At 43.6% G+C, this 20,276-nt stretch overlaps 3 protein-coding genes across 6 annotated transcripts in view; 1 reads left to right on the forward strand and 2 right to left on the reverse strand.

The window, feature by feature from the left end:
• Src64b (Tyrosine-protein kinase Src64B) overlaps positions 1–13,508 on the forward strand; it is a 49,622-nt gene extending 36,114 nt beyond the window's left edge. The window contains exons 2-7 of one of the 2 annotated variants that reach the window (XM_076896788.1): positions 7,889–8,112; positions 8,749–8,940; positions 9,829–10,039; positions 10,197–10,450; positions 10,658–11,368; positions 11,447–13,508. In XM_076896788.1, coding sequence (XP_076752903.1) covers positions 8,070–8,112; positions 8,749–8,940; positions 9,829–10,039; positions 10,197–10,450; positions 10,658–11,368; positions 11,447–11,661 — 1,626 coding nt within the window. In that variant the 5' untranslated portion in view covers positions 7,889–8,069 and the 3' untranslated portion in view covers positions 11,662–13,508. The remainder of the gene's footprint in view (positions 1–7,888; positions 8,113–8,748; positions 8,941–9,828; positions 10,040–10,196; positions 10,451–10,657; positions 11,369–11,446) is intronic. The other variant, XM_076896789.1, reaches the window with a different exon arrangement.
• The window catches only part of Nhe2 (Na[+]/H[+] hydrogen exchanger 2), a 250,996-nt gene that overhangs the window by 9,931 nt on the left and 220,789 nt on the right, over positions 1–20,276 (reverse strand). The window lies entirely within an intron of this gene.
• On the reverse strand, positions 16,255–18,653 carry LOC143424626 (uncharacterized). Of its 3 annotated transcripts, none has more exons than XM_076896801.1 (2): positions 18,215–18,653; positions 16,255–17,367 (listed from the first exon to the last, which is right to left on the reverse strand). In XM_076896801.1, exons 1-2 carry the CDS (start codon positions 18,328–18,330, stop codon positions 16,686–16,688), a joined length of 798 nt encoding a protein of 265 aa, XP_076752916.1. In that variant the 5' UTR covers positions 18,331–18,653; the 3' UTR covers positions 16,255–16,685. The 3 variants fall into 3 exon arrangements, with proteins under 3 accessions (XP_076752916.1, XP_076752917.1, XP_076752918.1); XM_076896802.1 differs by lacking the exon at positions 18,215–18,653 and adding an exon at positions 17,864–18,028; XM_076896803.1 differs by lacking the exon at positions 18,215–18,653 and adding an exon at positions 17,569–17,619.

Consider the following 20,276-nt stretch of genomic DNA (forward strand, 5'->3'; position numbering starts at 1 on the left):
AGAAAGATTGACAAAATCGATTACGTCTCTTCAGCCAGGCAAACCCTGCTTTCGCTTGATCTCTCAGTCGCTGACTATTGCCCTCTCTTAGCTTGTTCGTGGAACTGTGTAATTTATTTGCAGTTAAGAGGTTTCGAAGATTTGCTGGTTCATCGTGTGATCCTTCTACGCTGTGCATTCCGGACGTTCGTCGGGATAATTAAGTTGAAGACGGTTGTGTAGCGTTAACGGGATCCGCGCATACGCAGCGTTGCGCGATGGAGATTCATCGCGATCGTTATCATTATTCATATATCAATTCTTTCTCATGGCTTCCCGGTAGAGGATCTGAGAAACTTGTCGACGAGGAAGTTCGTTCCCCGGATATTATTTACGAATAACTCGGAAATTAAAGTTTTCTTCGAGCCTTTCCACGCTGTTCGACGAGAGAGCAGCGAGAGATTTTAGTGGATTTCACGAAGAGATTCATATCTTTAATCTGCTTCGAGATAAATAGAAATCTTATGAGAGGCGTTCCCCGTGCGCTGCTTGTTGCGCTTTAAACGGGTTGGGCTTTATTTTAGCGAGGTATTCTTCGCGTTTAACTCGAAGAATATAAATGAGGAGCGAAGAAATCGATGGGCTACATTTCGTTATTACTTTAGACACTGTTAACCCAGATAGGGGCCGACGTTACTCCGCTTAATTCAACCAGTAAAATATTAACCTGAATCTGCTTTTTACGTGGAACGAGTCGACGGTGAATTATCAAGAAGAGATGCACCGAATCACGGCGAGGGTCTCGTCTTTCCACGAATCGATATTTTCGTTACCCACGTATCAGAAGCACCTACGCTTATTATATTTCCATGGGACTAATCAGTGCGGTGCTTGACTTCTGTCTAGCTACCATCGCGGCATATATTCAAACCAAGACGTTCCTGTACAAATTGGTACTTACTTCCTGGCCGCCTTCCAATTAGAATTTAGCACTGTGAACATCGATGAGCAACTCTTAAATCGCAATCGTAGCTCTTTTCAATGTATCTCTTAAGAATTCGTCCATCGTTTCATATCCAAGCGTTCTTCCCAAATCTCGAGCGATTCGTTGCAAAGTCAAGATCATTAGTTCCATGAAATTAACCATTTTTACCGCTAAATTGCCATTAAACGGAGTAAATTAACAATCTATCCGTGGCCACGATTCGTAGTAATTTTTATTTGCCACCAACGGTGGCCCGTAACTGGGTTTCCGTTAGCGACCGACATTCTAATGGGCACGCGAGTACATTATTCGCCTGGCACGATTCATCATCGCGTAATCGCGTTTCGTGCGCCGTCTAGGCGCGGGGAATTCATTTGTGTATCGGACAGAGGGAAACTCAGTGTGCACGCACAAACGGGGGTGGGTGTATGGTACGCCCCTGCAACGCAATAACGTCCGATCGGCCACCCTACGGAGTACGCCATCGAGTCGTTCGAGACGTAGAGAAAGAGGGAGGGAAAGGTACGGAAGAGTGAAAGGGTGTAGTCCCCGAAATCATGAGCCCATCTAGGGGGATCGACCACTCTTACGAACGAGTTTTGACTAAAATACTTTGAAAACCTGGATGAATTTTTCAAGTCGAATCTCCCAAACGATGCAAGTTTGTTATTCTTGGTTTTGATGCTATTTCCAGCTGCGGAATATCACCTCCTACACTTTTTATCTACGGTTTCCCGAGCACCCAGTATATCCATTGAGGATATCGAGGGTTCGCGCAGAGCCCTACAAATCTGCGGGGTTGCTGGACTGTTCGCGACGCGGAGGAAACGGCGTTCGGCTCCGTGTCTATGTGATAAAACTCGGAGGATTATCCAGTTGTATACGCGCGTACAGTACCGCGCAAAAGTCTTGAGCCACCCTTGTTATATTGGTCCTGTGACAACGGATAAAAGGTATTCACTGGAAATTATCTTCTGCGAAGACGTTCTCTTATGGGAATGGGATTTTTGTGTTCGTTGGAAATGATTAAATTGATCTTGCGAAATGATTAGAGATTATTTTGATAGATGGTCTGAAAATAAGACTTTTGCGTGGTACTGTATGCGCGTTGTCTCGCATTGAGAACCATTTGATGGATAGTTATTTCTTAGCAGAGGAACAAACGAGAAACCGTATCTCTCGATGTCTTGTGTGCTGGGGATTGTCGACGATCCCGGTAAGCGGTCTCTCCCTTTCAATTTCGAGTCTCTACTGGGTTCCAATGGACTACGTAATGTGCGAACATGGTTTTTTAATGCGATTTTCATACGCAATTTATCCGAGTTCATTTTTCAAAACGATCGCTTTGAATGTAAGCGATCGTTCTCTCTCGAAATCCGAATTCACGATGTTTCCCATTCAGAAGTATTCGATCAATTTATCGAAGAGAGAGGCATTGTTATTTTTCCGAGAGTACGTAAATATCACTAGAAATTAACGCAACTCCATGGTAAATTATGCACCCTTTCTGTTTGCCCACGCTGTTTCTACGTTTACTCGAACGCGCTCGCATGCAAGGAATGCACGCATTTTATTGGCAGAATAGTATTTCTTTATTTTCGACGTATCTCTCGCAAACATTATTCCATGCGTGATCCTAATCGTACACGGCACAACGAGTACGGTACAAGCGAACAATGATTTGTACGTGCAAAATATAGGGGGCTTCTAATTAACCATGGATATTAATTTAATGGAGGAAATACGAGCTTTTCCGTGAATAGACGTGGAATCGAATTCGCATAATGCCGAGGACTACAATAATTAATTAACCAATATCAAACATATGTAAACGTGACACAAATATCTGAATTTACCAGGTACGACCCATCATTGTCAGATGATAGCTAAAAGACTCTATCATCAAGTACAATTCCAGAGTGAAAAATAATCTCCGTTTGCCTAATGAAAGTTTCGCTTCTATATGGGTCACAGGATAGCCCATATCCATCTCAAAGCCACCAAATCATGTAGATGACGCGTTTGCTAACCCTTCCTATTTTCTAAAAGTTCAGTTATTCTTGCGAAAGGTTACGCGGATATGTCACGCCCATGACACGCTAACCCACACGAAAACCGATTGTTATAAATACAGAGCGAAAGGTCTCAACCAGCAAACGGGTCGTTTAATACCCGCTTTGTTCGTGCCTTCTTTCACAGTGACGCGGAAAACCGTGGACCTCCCGCGACCGTGCCAGACCGACGCGCTTTTCCCTCCTCCACCTCTCTCCCTTTCATCCCTCGGCGTTTAATCCGGCGCGCATTGTTGCGTCGCGGGCCTCACGGGTCCGTTCTTAAAGTGGCGGCGAAAGTGCGTCAGGACGAAATTTTAATTCGTCTTTGTGTCCAGCCTGCCACGAAACGGCATTGTTCGTCACATAAAAGCCCCATCAGATAGCGAGCACATATATATATACATATATATACGTATATACAGAAACCACCACCGTGGGATATCGACCGTCTACCCAGCCCTCCGTCCCTCTCGCTCGTTTCTATTTCTCTCTCTCTATCTGTGCGTGGGTTTTCACCAACGTGCGTGTGCGCCCAGGCCAGTCAACCACGCAGCGAGATAAAGAGAGAGAGAGAGAGAGAGAGAAAGAGAGCCTGCGATGGTGGTGATGTAGTCCTCTGCGAACCTTCCATGGGGGTTCGCCGTTGGGGTGGCGCAGGCCAAATCGACCGCCTCGCGTACGCTCTCCCTGTCCACTGTTGTTATGCCGTTCGAATATCCGAGGCTAACCCTCTTCCCCAGGCTGTTTAATTAAAAAGTTTTCCCGCGAACACGCGGGATGCTCCTGCTCTGGCGTCTTTTGATTTACGGAAACGCCACGGTCCACCAACTTTCCCTATCCCTGTCCTTCCCGGGGAAACCTTTTATGAAGAATCTCGGCGTTGGCCTTTCGAGTGGCCACAATCGGGAAAGTATGTGGGCAACGAACGTTTTTCATCGAGCCAATCGTAGTTTCGGGTGGCTCGTGGTCGTTGGGACCACTGTATATGGGGTTCTTGTTGGAATCCGTAGGATTTGGGATGCGCGTGGATAACAGGGGTGAGTCGAGGGCTCTTTGGAATGGTTTGTTTATTTAGCGAAGCGTCTGTAGTTGCTACACGGATGTCCTTTTCTGCGGTTTATTTGGGACATGGTGTTTTTAAATAAATAGACGACGTTTGAGGTCCTGGGTTCTTGGTTGGTCCTTCGGTTTTGGTACACATCTTAAGTTTTGATGAGACACGTGTAGTAGAAAACGTCTCGATCTTTAATAGCTGTAGTTTCGAGTGCTTCTTTTGGTTGAGATGTTATTTCATGGAAATTGCAGGCGAAAGTGGAAATGTAGGTTTGGACAGAGGAAAATGGATGAACAAGTCACTATTGGAATTATCGAAAGGGGTCGCATACTGAATTACCACGTGAGAAATTACGCGGTCGAACAAGATTAAGCGCTACGTCGATATTAAGTGCTCCTGCTCGCGAATATCTCATCCGAAATTCATCGATGCCGTTTTCGAAGTCCATTTGTGTCGCGACGCTCGAGGACGCGAACGAGAACTCTCGTTTAACGTTTGCGCTGAACTCGTTTCTGGATTTCTCCCGACCCACTTAACATTTTTTAATTACTCAACGGATTTTTAATTCACCTCGATTGATATTAAATTTAGGACGGCACGATGCTACGCGGTAAAATTTTCACCAGATCTGGGTAAAAGAATTAGTGTTCTCGTTAGAAATCAAGACTATCCCCGCTCGTCTCATAGATCATTAGACGCGGAACGAATCCGCTCGAGTGTCTCGATTTGAATCACAAAAGACTTCGTGGAACTCCGCGGTGAAACCTTGAAATCGTTCTGCCATCCACTCCCAAATGTTATACAATATCCCCTTAATTCCGAACTGACGCAATCACCGAGTTTGAAACCCAAATTCATCAGAAGCGGTCCCCGAGTGCCTGCTCTTCTCCACGAGTCAAGTGGCCTCCTCTTCGCTGGCCAAGTCCCGTTCGCAGCCGATCCGGCTCGAAACGAAATTTCTGTTCGACGCGTTACGTCATTATCCAGAGACGTTCCTTTTTAGGCGACGATTACGCGCTTGCAGAAGTCTACCGTCAATTGGTTTATCGGCCATCGGAAGACGGCGCGTCCTCGAAGGCGTCGCGCGTTTCCGGGCGCGAGGCGGGAAATTCGCGGATCGAGGACATGGGGAAACTTCGTTCCAGACGGGATATTAAACGCGGACGAGCAGTCTCGAATCCTCGACAGACGGCAAGTCGCTGGCACAGAGGGATGGCCAGAGGGCTCGTAAATATTTAGATCGACGTCGATTGAATTCCCTTCCCTGCGTGTCGCTTTCCCACGAGTTGCAGCACGGATCGGCAAAGGACCCACGTCCTCGTCATTCGTATCTTTACGTAACGATGAAAGTTTCCTGATGGGCCAAACGAGAGTCAATATTTCTCGTCTTACAGAAGCCGCCTCGGCTGCGAGGGAGTCGCGTTAATCCAGATCTCGCAGCGATGGTGGAAATGCACCGCCGCTGTAACGAAATGCTAAGTAAATCCTGCCTTTGTATCCCTCGAATCGAAAAATTTTTATGTAGAAAGTAAAATTATCGATAAGGTATCGCAGATGGAGAGGATAAAATTGCGGAAAATTGAAGGCATAAATCTTTGATTCCTACAAAGTGATTGGATGCTAGTTGTTGGTAACGGAAAGGCTGTACGTATGTAGCAAATACGTATTTTCAGATGAGTCGACGCTGAGGGAAAAGTATGTTATCAAATTATGAATTGGTTCAAAGGAGGCATCCTAGAACTTCTTGGAGTGTTTTATTATTAGATACTATTTTCTCGTAGAGAGGCTACTTTCAACGACATGGAACGGTAAAACGAATCAAAAGGAATGGAACATCTTTAGATATAGTATATTCTATCTAATTATAGAGATGGTGTAATTGAAACTTTTTAAAGGAAACTTTCCTGTTTCTCTTGGCCAGTTCAAGAGAGTAAGAAATATTTCGCTCGTTAAGGAACTGCTTTTCTTTATTAATCCAAGGGAGGCTATTAAAGTGGCCTGTTACTAGCAGTTCATTAAATATACCCGAGGATTATGAGACTGTGTTAGTAAACGACACGGCAATTCTTTTTCCTCGACGTTCTTCATTAACCCATATAACATTGGAAAGAAATTTCAAATAACAAACTTTCCAAGAGACAATTACGTAGACATTGACATCCAAGTGATTATTAAACCGTCGCAGCTAATCTAAGTCCGAGAATTCACGGTAAATGTTCAAGTACTCGAAGAGTGATTAAACAAAAATCTCAAACTCACACACAAGTCCACGGTCCCATGAACGAACTCGTTTTTATTCCAATTTACCCCGTGGAATTAGGATCGCGTTTCGCTAGGAAGTTCAGCTGCAGCAGCGACCGGATGAAAAGTTGAAAAGTTGATTCGCGCAAGTCGCAGTTCTCCCGCCTTCCGCGTAACAAGCTCCCTTGAAATGAACCGTGTAATTCACCGGTTCGTAATTACGCACGGTGGAACGACGCGTCACAGACGAGAGAAGGCATCGTCGTACACCGCTAAATGAACCCTCTGGGCGTCTTCTAAGTTTATTTATTCCTGTTGCTCGCGTGCCGTTCCTGCCCCGTGCCACTAACCGTAATAACACTGGAACGATCGCATCTGCCGAAGAACGCGGAGGGCCAGGGGTTGGGACGCGCCTCTGTGCGCGTCGTCCTGTTGTATTTGATCTTGTTTTCGGGGAGGTCCCAGAGGATACGGAGGCAACGTGGAAAAACGTCCCATTCCTCTGTGGATTCTCGATATTGCCTGCACGCGTTTATATCCGAGTAATACATTTACAGCCCCCCTCCACTTTGTATCTCTCGTTTCGTCTCGACGTTTGATCCTGGCAATCGATCCTTGGGAACGATTAACGAGTCGCGCGTGAAAATCGTGAGAATCGTGCTAGCACTGTGATCGCTGTAGAATTGAATTTATTACCCAGTGAGTAACTTTCTACTCGACACGCTCGAACATTGAAGTTCATTCAAAATTGTGTAGTCGTTAATAAGAGGAAAATTCCTGGAGCCACGCATGAAATGAACGGAGAACAGTCGACAGTCCGGCCCACGACTCATAAACATCTAGGAAAATTAATCTGCGCCGTTTATCACTCAGCGCCAGCATGTTAATTAAGGGATTAGCTGTATCCAGCGAACGAACGTTTCCCTTTTGTAGCGTTAAGCGTCCATGAATGAGAACAATCGACTAGTTAGCGTCCCTCGTGCCCTTTCGTTTACGCTCGTTCTAATTTAACGTGTTACTCGGAAACACGGTCCGCATGCCTGATTTGTCTCGCACCGAAAAGGAACACGCGAGCCCCCGCTGGAGGAGGGCGCGCGACACAGAAAAAGGGAGGCAAGGAACACGCCCGGGCTCCTAAAGTCTTCTTTAAATACAACGTGATCGATGATCCACCGCCGGTGGGACCCGGGCGAAAACAGTTCCATAAAACCGCTCGAAATATTAGGTCTGTCAGAAAGTTCGCCCGTTTCTCACGACGGACTCGCGCGACCGCTTTGGTCTTAATTTCTAATTTTAATCCCCTTCGTTCCACGATTCGTCTTTCGAATATGCTTCTTCAAAACTTCACGTCATTCCGTGAACAATTCCAGAGAAAGAAAATAGATCGACAGAAAAAAAGAACACTAGCGATGCCTTGCAAGAAGTGCAACGATATAACCGTCTCGTCGTTCTCCATGGATGAACGCACGCGTCCATCCTCGCAACCGCGAATCATGGCAACGGGTGCTTGCGCGCTTGAAAAATCATAATCGCCACGGAAGAATCATGCTCGACTGTTCCTCGTTTCTGTTACAGGTGCGCAGATTCACTAAACACGCGATGAAGAGAAGAAAGTGATGGTAAAAATCGAGACGGAAGCCGCAGCCGTACGAGCCCACGAGTTCACGAGATGGAGACATTCCTCGGGGCACGCATCAGTATAGAAGGCGCGTAGAAACAGGATCGAAAGGGTAACATCGAGCGCACGGGTTCCAAGATGGGCAAGTGTTGCAGCAAACGGCAAGAGCCTCAACCCCTCGGTGAGTAGCCGCCTACCCTTTCGCGCATTCTCCCTTTATCCCCGCGGTGGAACCGTTACGAGTTTTCTTTTGCAACGTCTCTGTTCACGGACTGCCACACACCCTCCGCAACCCCACCCTCTGTTCCTTGCTCCTTTTTAAAGTATTTCATTGAAACTTCTGAATGGACGTTGCGCGAGGCGGATGTAATAAAACGGAGCGGAGGGTACAAAGGCGGGGATGGAGATCCGTGGAAATGGAAAAATTGTTTAATCGCGATGTTATTTCGGTGATATTATGCTCGCGAAACGTTTGCGCGAAGAGGAGCGAGGAATTCTTTAAGGTGATTACGCAGTGAGATGGTTTTAATTTCAATTAAGTCTCCTTCGATGCTGTTTAATTGAAGTCTTAAAAAGTCGAGTTCCTTCCACCCTCTTGTTAATCCTGCTGCGTAATTGCTTTCCTTCGTTAATTCCTATCGTTTCAATTGTCAACGGGGTTACTGGAAAATATTTTTTTATTGACCAGTAGTCCTTTTTTAAATACTTAGAATCATGTTTCAACGTAGAACCATTGGAGATGTTCATTTGACTCTGATGTCACGCTCTTGAGAGCGTTCGTCATGGTTTTGTAAGAATCGTTGGATACGTTATACAGGTTACAAGAAAGCAGACACAGGACTAAGCTCTAAACACAGTAATGGAGGTTCCTTGGACCGGTACACTGCTGACCCGAATCAAAGGGGTGTACAAGCGAGGGCAGACATCATCCGGCCGAGGCCGACACCTTGTAAGCTTCAAATACCACACCAGCCCCGTAAAACAAGCTCGCCTGTTGTTAAGTCTGCATGTGTGTATTTTATGTTCTTTTATTTCATTTAATAGCGTACTGATTTTACCTTAAGTTCTAGCTTTTAAGATTTTAACTTGCAAGCTTTTCATTAATTTTGCTTAATCTGCGAAACGAATCGAAACGTCTCACCACACTCGTTTCTATGCAGATAGAATTTGAAGTTTAACCCTCTGAGCTTTTAGTGGATGAACGATGTTCTTTATAAGAATTTTAATTTTCAAGTAATTTGCCGTCAATAGAGCATCGATGACAATCGATATACTTTACATTGAAAGTAAAATATTATTCGTTCCAACGCGCACTTTGCTCGGATAAGTAAACTCCTCTCAAAGGGTTAATGAGTTAAGCTTGCAAATATTTGCGATCTCTGGGAAACTGAAACGGCAAACAACTTTTGTTACGCTTCCGTTCAAATTGCATAAACCAACCACTGTTCTATAGAGACATTAGAGATGCGATCGAAAATTTTTTATTGATACCCCATCGAAGTAACCGACGCGATTCCACTCGAATTTGAGGATGAAATCATCAACCACTTTTGTCATCCTTCCATTCGAGTCGAATACGGGACCAACTGTTCGATCCCGTGGTAAATATCCGAAGCGCGATCCACCGATAGTAAAACTGTGGAAATTCGAAATTTGGTAATTTCGATTCTCTATTAATGCTCAGCCGGCGCGTAATCAACCTAATTCTGTTTGTATCGCGGATAATTCGAATGTTTCATCGGGGCGTTCCGTCGATCGATATTCCATCAGCTCCCGACTGGGTACCGCAAATAGCTCGATCGCGATTCCGGCAGCGGGAAAATTAGTATTCGGCTCGCCTTAAATAGCCGGTGTCTCGCGGGCGACGGTTTAAATCGGTTTGTTCTCGGTTACGCAGCGCATTCGCAGAGGTCGAACAAGATCGTGGTCGCCCTGTACAATTACACGGCGCGCGAGAGCACCGATGTCAGTTTCATGAAGGGAGACCGGATGGAGGTGTTGGACGACTCCGAGCCCGACTGGTGGAAAGTTTTACACTTGACAACTCTGCAAGAGGGTCTCATCCCTTGGAATTTCGTGGCCGTCGAGCGTTCGGTTGAAAGCGAAGAGTGAGTCTCCCCACCTTCCAAATCACTCGTTTCTCTTGCAATCTTGCTAGAAACTATCCCTATGTAATTAGAGATATCGTAACGCGACTAAGTTTTCCCGTAACAGTTCGTCTCGTATATATCTGAGCATCTTGTTGCTTTCTGTCCCCCGTCTCAGTTGGTTCTTCGAAAATGTCTCGCGCAAGGAAGCCGGCAAACTTCTTCTGGTGGATGAAAACCCTAGAGGAACGTTCCTGGTGCGACCAAGCGAGCACAATCCCAGGGGATACAGCTTATCTGTGAAGGATTGGGAGGAGGGAAGGGGTCATCACGTAAAACACTACAAAATTAAACCGCTCGACAATGGGGGCTTCTTTATCGCCACCAACCAGACATTCCCTACTCTACCAGCTCTCGTTATGGCGTACAGCAGTAAGTTTGAACAATCGACACAACGTTTCAACTGTCAGCAACTCTGTCGCGCGATGGGGAAGCGGGTTAACTAAGAAGAAATGATTTTTGCTAACATTTATTATCGTTTGAAATCTCTCTTTAACCCCCTTTTCGATCGCACACCGCGACAGAGTTTTTCGTCGTGGCACACGTCGCGTGTAATATCGAGAACTTGGAACGTTTCAGAGAATGCGTTGGGTCTCTGTCACGTGCTCTCGAAGCCGTGTCCGAAACCGCAACCGGACATGTGGGATCTCGGGCCCGAGTTGCGAGACAAATGGGAGATCAATAGGAACGAGATACAGCTGATACGGAAACTGGGCCACGGGAATTTCGGCGAGGTCTATTACGGCAAGTGGAGGAACAAAATCGAAGTGGCTGTGAAGACGTTGCGGCCGGGGACCATGTCGACGGAGGCGTTCCTTCAGGAGGCGGCAATAATGAAACAATTCCGGCACAGACACCTGGTCGCGTTGTACGCGATCTGCTCGAAGGAGGAGCCAATCTACATCGTCCAAGAGTACATGTGCAACGGTAGTCTATTGGACTTCCTGAGGACGGGGGACGGCAAGTACATGCAGTTCGAGGATCTGATCTACATCGCGGCGCAGGTGGCCTCGGGTATGGAGCATCTCGAGAGCAAACAATTGATACACAGAGATCTGGCGGCGAGGAACGTGCTCATCGGCGAGAAGAACAAAGCGAAGATATGCGACTTCGGGCTGGCGAGGGCGATCGAGGACGACGAGTACTGTCCTAAACAGGGAAGCAGGTTCCCCGTTAGGTGGACAGCCCCTGAGGCCATCGTCTACGGCAGATTCAGCATTAAGAGCGACGTTTGGTCTTATGGTATCTTGCTGATGGAGCTCTTCACTTACGGCCAAGTTCCTTATCCTGGTAAGTATCGACGTACTTTTGTTTCTTCGTTGAAGTAATGTTTCTTCATTTTTCAATTTGTTTCACGTTACTTTGCAGGTATGCAGGGTCGCGAAGTGATCGAGCAGATCAATAAGGGTTATCGAATGCCAAAACCATTGAATCACCCGCTGCCGGACAGCATCTACCGATTAATGCTGCAATGCTGGGACGCCAGCCCGGAGAAGCGGCCCACGTTCGAGTTCCTTAATCACTATTTCGAGTCATTTAACGTCACTAGCGAAATACCGTATCTGGAACCGCCGACAGACTGATACACAGCTCACATGCCGAGTCATCTGGTGCCGCACGGTCATTTCCATCCAGCGCACATCAATTGTGCCATGGAGTTTTACGGTATCTATTGTTAGATCTCTAGGGAACCATCCCCGGAGACACTGCTACCGCCGCGTTCTCTTTTAAACGTCGATCGCGGATCCTTTCTGCGCGAGCAACCAATCGAAAAGAGAACCGAGGAACGTAGCGAGTGGTTACAGGAAGCATCTCACACGAGCGCACTTGGTGGCGGGGAATTTTGTAGACGTTACCAGATTTCTCGAAGCAATCATTGTTAAACGCTGCCAAAAGTACCGCGATGATCGCGAGTAATTTAAGAAGTGTTCTTTTCGACACACCTTTTCTTTTCACCCTTAACGAACAAAATTGAACGTCATCGGGAAAGCACTTCAAGAACAATGATCTTGCGTGCCATGGAACTTTATACGAAAGAAATATGAACAAAAAAAAAAAAAAACGAAGGAATGAAAGAAACAAGACTTGTTCATACTTTGAGGAGTATTTCGGATACTTCGGAACTTTGTGACCAATCGTGAATAACTGCCGACTACGATAACGAGTCAAACGTTGCGACTGAAAGGAAGAGTATAGAATCTCTCTACTCGCCACGTATCCAGTATATATATTATAGAATTTAAAGAGGAATCGTTCATCGTTCAAGGTATTTATTAAGCATTTTCACAATTTGGAGAGTATATAAAAATATTTGACGAAGGTATCTTACGGGAAAAAAAAAGAAGAATTGTTTAGAGGGTAGAACGGAACCAGTTGAGAACTAAAAAGTAGAATTTTAAATGGTAGACGATATAATCGATTATATTAGTCCCTCTATGTATGAGTGCAGATAAGCGGAAGTACCCGCGCGATTCATGTCATCCCGCGCGATTGTTTCTTCATCGATCTCGAATCGAACGCGGCTGATTTTTCCTGGACGATCCAAATTCTTTTCCTTTTGGATTTTTGGTACTCGAAAACCCAGTCTGTGCGTTCAGTCGATCGTCGAATGCACAAGTCTGCGTTAGGACGTAATCACGTTTTATTTAGACGCGAATTAGGGGAAGTTCATCGTTTAGTTTCGAACGACATGTCGAATAGGACAATATTTTACACGAGATATTAATACGTTTTATATATGAACGAGAAAATCTTTTCGATATAGATACGGTTGTTCCTCGACTTACACGAAGTGCCGTTTCCGTGGTTTTCTTCTTATGCAGTTAAAAATTACGCAAGTGCAATCTGTGCCAGTATAAAGAATAACGAATGTTTGATTGTATTACAAATTTTTATTTTTAATTGACTCTACAGATGTTTAAGCGAACATTCCCTTATAATAATTTCAATAAAGACTGCAAATAAAGACAACCTCTCGATCGCGTAAATCGAGGGACAAGTGTACGTTTGTTCTGTGAACAGTGTATCCAAAATCTAACGATTCGAAAGCACACGGTCGTTTCTTCGATGTACACACATATTATTATTTTTTACTGTGATCGCATTCTGTAAAGAAAAAGCAAGGAAATACCCGCGCGTGTCGCGCGCCAATTTAGGTTTCTCTCTTTCGAAGAATGCGCTAAGACGGGAATATATAAGAATGAAGAATGATGAATGGATGAAGAAGAAGAAGAAGAAGAAGTTACTAATAATAAAACAAACGTACGTTATACGACTGTGTGCCGCCGCGAGTAGCAGCACCCTCTTTTCGAAACTACATGGATCTATGGAATAAAAAGAGAAAATAAAAAAATAAAAAAACCTAGAGATACTACTTGAGGTAAAGTTTAAGTCATCGATGTTGCTCGTACAAAGTGTCTGAAAATGAAAAGTGTAAATTTTCTACTAAACATTACAAACGACAGATTAGGGTAGAGTTTTAGGCGGTAGGCCGTGAGGTAGGTGTGTGTAAGCCTCCTCGGGATGCGAAACGCCGATGATCCATCATTTTCGTAATTCCGTTGTACAAGAACAGGGTTTCGATCCCGAGGACATGTATCGTTGTCTCGTCATGGTCGTCCTCCGCGGAACGTATCGTTAGACGTAAGTCCCTAGGCGTACACTGAGCTATGTCACGATAAACAAGATGAGCCATTATATGACACACTTTAGATATATTAAAACATTTAAACGAATAAGAAAAAGAGAGAAAGAGAGAGAGAGAGAGAGAGGGCGGAAGGAGCGAGAGAAAGTGATAGAGTATCGAGAGGAAAAGTATGAGAGAGCGTGAGTGACGATAGAGATTATGTACGTGAGTGGTAGTGAGTTGTTACACCTGCGAATGTGCGGTATCTTTTTTCACGGGCATCTTGCCGTGACATCGATGAACGAGCAATAAAATGTCGTGCTCCACGTACGACCCGTAACCATTGCTCAATAGAAGAAACGAACGGCAACGCGCGAACGTCCAACAAGCGTGAACACATTAAATACATGCACACGTGCATGTTCGTACGAACGTACCAACGACATCGATACACGATCGATATCGGTTCACTCGGATACTTTTTACGGCTTACGTTTACAGGGAATCGTCGCGAACTCGACATTATATTGCTAGATGAAACATAGTGTACCGGTAAATATAATGTTTTTTTTTTTTACTATAATTAGCGAGACAGGCATCACATACGTTCGTTGTGTGGGTTGACTAATATTTATTCTATAGAACATGACGCGGTGAATGCACGTGAAAAAGCATCAAGTTTACGTAGTGTTAGAAAGGTAGCTGTATTACGTCCAGTAAACTTTTTCTATGAGCGTTTTATACCGATCAAAATGTTGTTGTGTTTCTCACGAAGGATGGTCATTTAAGGTTTTTCGCTAACGATCATGTTGTCGCCATTAGTTCGTAGACGTATGTGTATATATATGCATACAATCATCCGCGAATTCGATTCGCCGGACGATGGAACGTGTCCATCATCGATAGAAAGTATATACGATTTGATTTCCTCCATTTTCAATGTCACACTGTCGCGTATACATCATTTCATTCGAGCAAGACAAAGTATATAGTATATTTAAATGTTAAATACTGGTAAGGGCATCATGTGGCCTTTCCACTGGACCTAGAGACTGATATTGTTTAGAGAAGAAGAAACAGATCAATTGCATTTCAATTTCTATTTGACGACTATATTCGACGAGATCTCTCACGCGGATTAATCAGATTGCATCGTTTATTACGGGAGTACGAAGGGAAAGATTTTTGCAGTAGCTCAGAACTGTTCCGGTTTTAAACATATCTGCTCGGTTATTGTTCTTCTTCATTTGTCCATAGTTCTAAAGTAACTTCGAGCAGATACAATCTGGCTATTGTACTTGGAATAAGAAATTTCGAAGGATTTTTTCCAATAATGCGTAAGGAGTCGCAAGTTGATCGACGTAATTTATGATACGTTCGAAATCGATTTCCGGTCGGGAGACGCTGCGTGTTTCAAATTGATCGATCGATCATCGTGAAGTATACGAAACACGTACAAGTGTTCCAATCCTCAGTGAAACCATCGTGAATGCAATAATGTTATCGTTGTTGTGTTTTTGGTAGTCCAAAGCAAAGTGTACTCAATATGCTAGCTGTTTCGTGCAAGGCTATCGATTTTTTAATATTTGTCGACCATTCGTTACTGCAGATAAACGTAGAGCGTTAAGGTTCTAGAGTTATTGTAATTCGAGCTGAATTCTTCGTAGTGTATGAACGTTTGTCCTCGTAATTATCGATCGACTAGCATTTCTTAATGCTGATTCTATTTTTATTACTCTTATCAACTAGCTGTCTTTCCTGCTTAATTATTATTTGCAAACTTCGGAAGTAGCTTTAAAATGTCTTCTACAAGTTCGTACGTTCTTCTTTTCGAATTCATTAATATCTTTCTAAACACTGCGTCTCTCGGCTTGTGGGAGGACAAGTTTCCATAAAAAGTAATCACTTCTTTTCTTGTATGATTCGTAAAATATGTTTGTGATCGTGAGGTGTATCGTTTTTTCAATTTTGAAAATTATTCTCGTTGTGGCTCCGTTCAAATGAAATTTTAATAAATCTGTGATATAGTGACAGACCTCATGTTTTGATACAGAGTTTGATTATTGCGCGGGGCTACCAACGAAATTAACGCGTCAGAAAATCTTGAATGCTTGATAACCGTTCGTAGATGTTAAAAAAGAAATTTAAACAGTCGTCACGTGATGCGCACGCCAAATAGATAAAATATTTTTTAATGCATTTAGGCTTTCGTCAAGATTCTCACACAGTACACCGCGCGTCAACATGGTTCACACGTACCTAAAGTAAAAATGGATCAATATATCGTCATTGTTTACGTACCAAAGCTTATTATCATTAAGTAATTTAACGGTTACTTTGTATCATTGTATTAAGTACCATAAGCCCCTATGCAGATAAATATATTATGTATCATATTAAACGGAAGAGTGTCAAATGATATTCATATATTTTATCCATATAAATTATATGATATTAAATTCTTTTGTCAACTAATACCTAATAGATGAGGAGATTTAATAATGGTAATAATATTAATAATAATAATCATAATAATAGTAATAATAATATATTAGTTCCAAGAAATTTATTCTAGTACCAATTTTTCATTTCGCAATACAAAAATTTTATAATAGTGTAAATCCTTTTCAGTGGAAATTAAACAAAGTATTTAATTTGACACAAACAATTTTTGGGATCAAATATACATATCAATTTATTACCTTCACAATTTTTACCCTTTTTTGTTATCACTTTCACTAAAAGTATACTTAAATTTTATCATTTTTAATACTCTTTTCTCTACAAAAACGCAGATTTTTTCACTTAATTTCCTTTTCTTTTTCCTTAATCGTATATTATAATATAATTTAGGTACCAAATTAAATTGGATTCATAGCAAACATACAGTATTTAGACTTGTTACCATGCACAAAACACCGCAGGGTAGTCTTTGAAAAAACTGTATAAGAAATCTGTCTGTTACAACTCAATATATTATAATTAAATGTACATCATCTCTGCCATGTGCGACATCTTCTTTGGAATATGAACAAACTCCTCGAAGTAGCTGGCAAGCTCATCGATGGTGACATCGCACGAGGGTGGAGATATTCGTGCTTGTACCGAACATGTATTTGAACTCGAAGGCTGACCAGTCGAACCAGTAGTTTCCGATTGTCCTGTATTACCTCCACCTGGGCCGGGGCCTCTCTTCAAACTTGGCATCGTATTGCTACGCGCCCGTTGAAAACTACTAGCTTGATAATTATCTTGAATGCTGGTGTCATCCTTAGCTTGTCTACTGTCTTGACTAATGTTCAGTGCTTTAAAGTCCTTTGTCACAGAGCCTTGGCCAAAGATCTTTGAATTTTTACCACAAATATTAAATTTACACGTTTCCTTAAGCAATGTATTCGCTAGATTATCGCTAAGACAATTAGTGCCGGTATCGTTTAATTTTAAAACAGCCTCTTTGATTATCGAGCTTTTCTTGTCTAGTACTCTTTCATTCTTTGATGGTTTGAAGTTCGTTGTGCTCTTCACCCCTCTGGGGCTAATTGCGGTTAATGTCGGTCTCACAGGCATGAATTTCCTTTGAAATAAGTGACTACAGTCCGAATTGACACTTTTACTTGTTGTTCTGAACGGATTCGATGTCTTCACTTTGTCGGTAGGTGTAATACTGAAAAAATAAAAACTAGCATTAATATCGCTTTGAATAAATTTAATTATCACGGATAATCAATAATTCTTTCATGATTGTTCATGTTCAAAATAAGATTAAATGGAACCGGTTCAGAAATATATATATAGAAAGTCATCCAGTGATGATTCATCACTCTTGGTGTATAACCTTGAATCAAATATTGATAAACGTTGGTACCTTCGTCGCTTATGCAACAACGTCAAACTAACCGAACTCATATTCAAACCGTACGAAAATGATGGCAGCGATTCGATTAAACGATGTTAGAAAGAGAAAAAAAAGCGAAACACTAAATCACGTCACCCAGTTTCGCCCAATTACATCAATTTTTCCACTGCACTCGCATTCTATTTCAGTCGCAACGATCGCGTTAACGCGCAGATCGGGCAACATCGTTTCGTAAACGCGGATGGACTCCGTGTCGCCCTTTAAATTTCCTCCCATAACATGTAAACAATTTCTGTTTGCTTACAGATTACAGTCGATGTTGTTGCTCCGCACCATCAAGAATAAGATACGGCGATCGTTAAAATGCGTGTTCACAAGCGCTTGCATCATTAATAAATCGGTAAGCACGTGCGACGTAAACAGAGGCAGGCGAGCGAGCGTCGCGTAACTCGCGAAACAAGGTAACGTTTAATCGGGGGACCTTGACCACGCGCAGGAAAGGAGGTTGAGTCGCAGAACCGCAACGAGATCCGATAGATCGAACTGGGGGGCGAACAGCAGAGACTCGAGTTGTTCGGAATGTTCGAGGGCCGGGTAAGGGACGGCGGCGAGGAGCAGGCGCTTTGAATGTGTTTTCGGCGGGTAAAATGCTTACTGTGGACAGCTCGGCGAGATACGGTCAATTTCGAGCCTCTCCAAACTCGCCGGCAGTACCTCGTCAGCCATGCTAACAATTTTGCACGACTCTGCGCTCAGCGTTCGCGGGAACATGGCATCATGCCGAATCACTGTTGGCAAACAAACGTTGACGGGGCCTCGGAAAATTCCAGAACGAAGAGGCACAACGTTCCGTGGAATAGGTTAGGACGATGACGACGACGACAGGCTGTATTCCACAAACGCGACATTCACCGCGATTTCTTTTATTTACCGCCGCTCACGCGTCCACCATTTCGATTACGCTATCGCGGGCCTTACTCATTAGATAACGCTCGTGGCTGCGAGTATTGCGATCAATTAATCATCGACAGCACGTAAATAAACAGACTTTTGCGCGCAACTGCCATTCTACTGCTGCTCAATACCGGAAGCAACGACTCTAGATGGCGCCTGCGGTGCGTCTCCGTTGCGCGCCTCTAGACGCCATTTTAACTTTCGAAAGTTCCGCCGCTTGTGTTGAACGACGAAGGAAGGTCCATAGCGAGAGGATTTTATTCATTTTCTTCAGGATTCATGCTGGACAAACACGTGAGTAACCAAAAACGATTTACACAAACGAAGCGTAACATTTCAACGTATGTAGTTTTAGTATTCACCTCGTAATTAACTCTAGTTCTGTTTTCTACTGAATTGGGATCTTAACCGTGTCGTAGTAAAACGTAATTATCACAAACGAGTTACTCTTAAACGCATTCGTTCGTTTCTTATTACAATTTATAAGTGCCCTATTAAATCTACAAACGTAACACGTCCGTATAGCGTGCAGTTCATCTTTGACAGATCTCTTCGAATGCATTTATGGCCGGCGCATAACCTGCCAAGACTTAAGTAGAACGAAAATACAGGCAATAATATTGATCAAACGTATCTTTGCGTCATTAAGAGGATGTCGTGTGTTCCGTGAAGTTTGCCAGTTTGCTAGAGCCTCCTGGGATCGATCTAAATCGTGGTTAAAGCACGGTATCGTGAAGCACGAGATAGGTTTAATCCCCTTGCCCCCGTTCCTTTCCCTCGAACTCGATGTCTCCGTACACGCTCGCGTGCGCACGTGACCCGTTGTGTAAATCTCCAGATAAAATGGAACCGAAAACGAATTTATTGTCGCATGGAAATATCCCTTATCGCGTGTCCACGCGCGGTGCTTTATTTTCTTTCATTCACGCGAATTTCGCAAGCACCGTTGCTCGAGTTCGAACACCGACACGGCTCTTTTGATGTTTCTGACTTATGTAGGTGGGTGGGTACGTACTTGTTTCTTTTCTGTTCCAGCGAGTGTATTTCTGTTTAAATATAGTCTGTTTACTATGGTGTAGTTTATCGACGGCAGGTTTATGGGATGAAATGGAACAGTGGATATTTTGTAATAATTTTATTTAACTACTCGATACGGCTGATCTATGGAACTGGTGTACGGTTGAATTACAGTACGACTATGTATAGAGAAATGTTATCGCGAATCTGTAAAAGATATTTAGGGAATTTTACGGAAAGCTCTGCGTAGGTATGTATATTTCTGCCAGTGAAGCGTGTTTCATCCAATGGGGTATTCGATTTCGTATACAACGGCCAGTGAATCAGCCAACGAGCCTCGCAAAACTTGACGCACTCCGCGAGCCGCTTTATTTTAGCGTGCGAGCAAAATATTTAGAAATTCCTCGCGTCCAAAAGGTGCTCAGGAGAGCCTCGGGATGCGGCCAGGTTGAAACAACGGGAGTCACCGTTGATTTCATTCAACGTTCCCATATCTCTCCTCTCGCTAGGTTTACACGTCTGTCGTCGAAGAGGTAGCAAGTATCGCTGTTCTTTATAGGACCATAATTTCATGCGGCGCACGTCCGTCACGCAGAGACCTGCAGAAGTAAAAGAAACGTAATTTCGCACCTGTACGCATATATACCCTACATACAGAAATAGAAAGCTCGCGCGCATTTTCAAACAGCCTAAGTAAACCTCCATTAGAAACGTTCGTGTGCACTTTCTAGAACTCTATCCCGCTT

Source organism: Xylocopa sonorina, chromosome 6 (assembly GCF_050948175.1).
Source record: "Xylocopa sonorina isolate GNS202 chromosome 6, iyXylSono1_principal, whole genome shotgun sequence".
Classification (NCBI taxonomy): Eukaryota; Metazoa; Arthropoda; class Insecta; order Hymenoptera; family Apidae; genus Xylocopa; species Xylocopa sonorina.

Coding starts and splice junctions, on each gene's coding strand:
- LOC143424626 (XM_076896801.1), bottom strand. CDS start 18,330: ATGTTCCCGCGAACGCTGAGCGCAGAGTCGTGCAAAATTGTTAGCATG. Junction 17,368..18,214: donor ATCTCGCCGAGCTGTCCACA/GTAAGCATTTTA, acceptor TTATTTTTTCAG/TATTACACCTACCGACAAAG.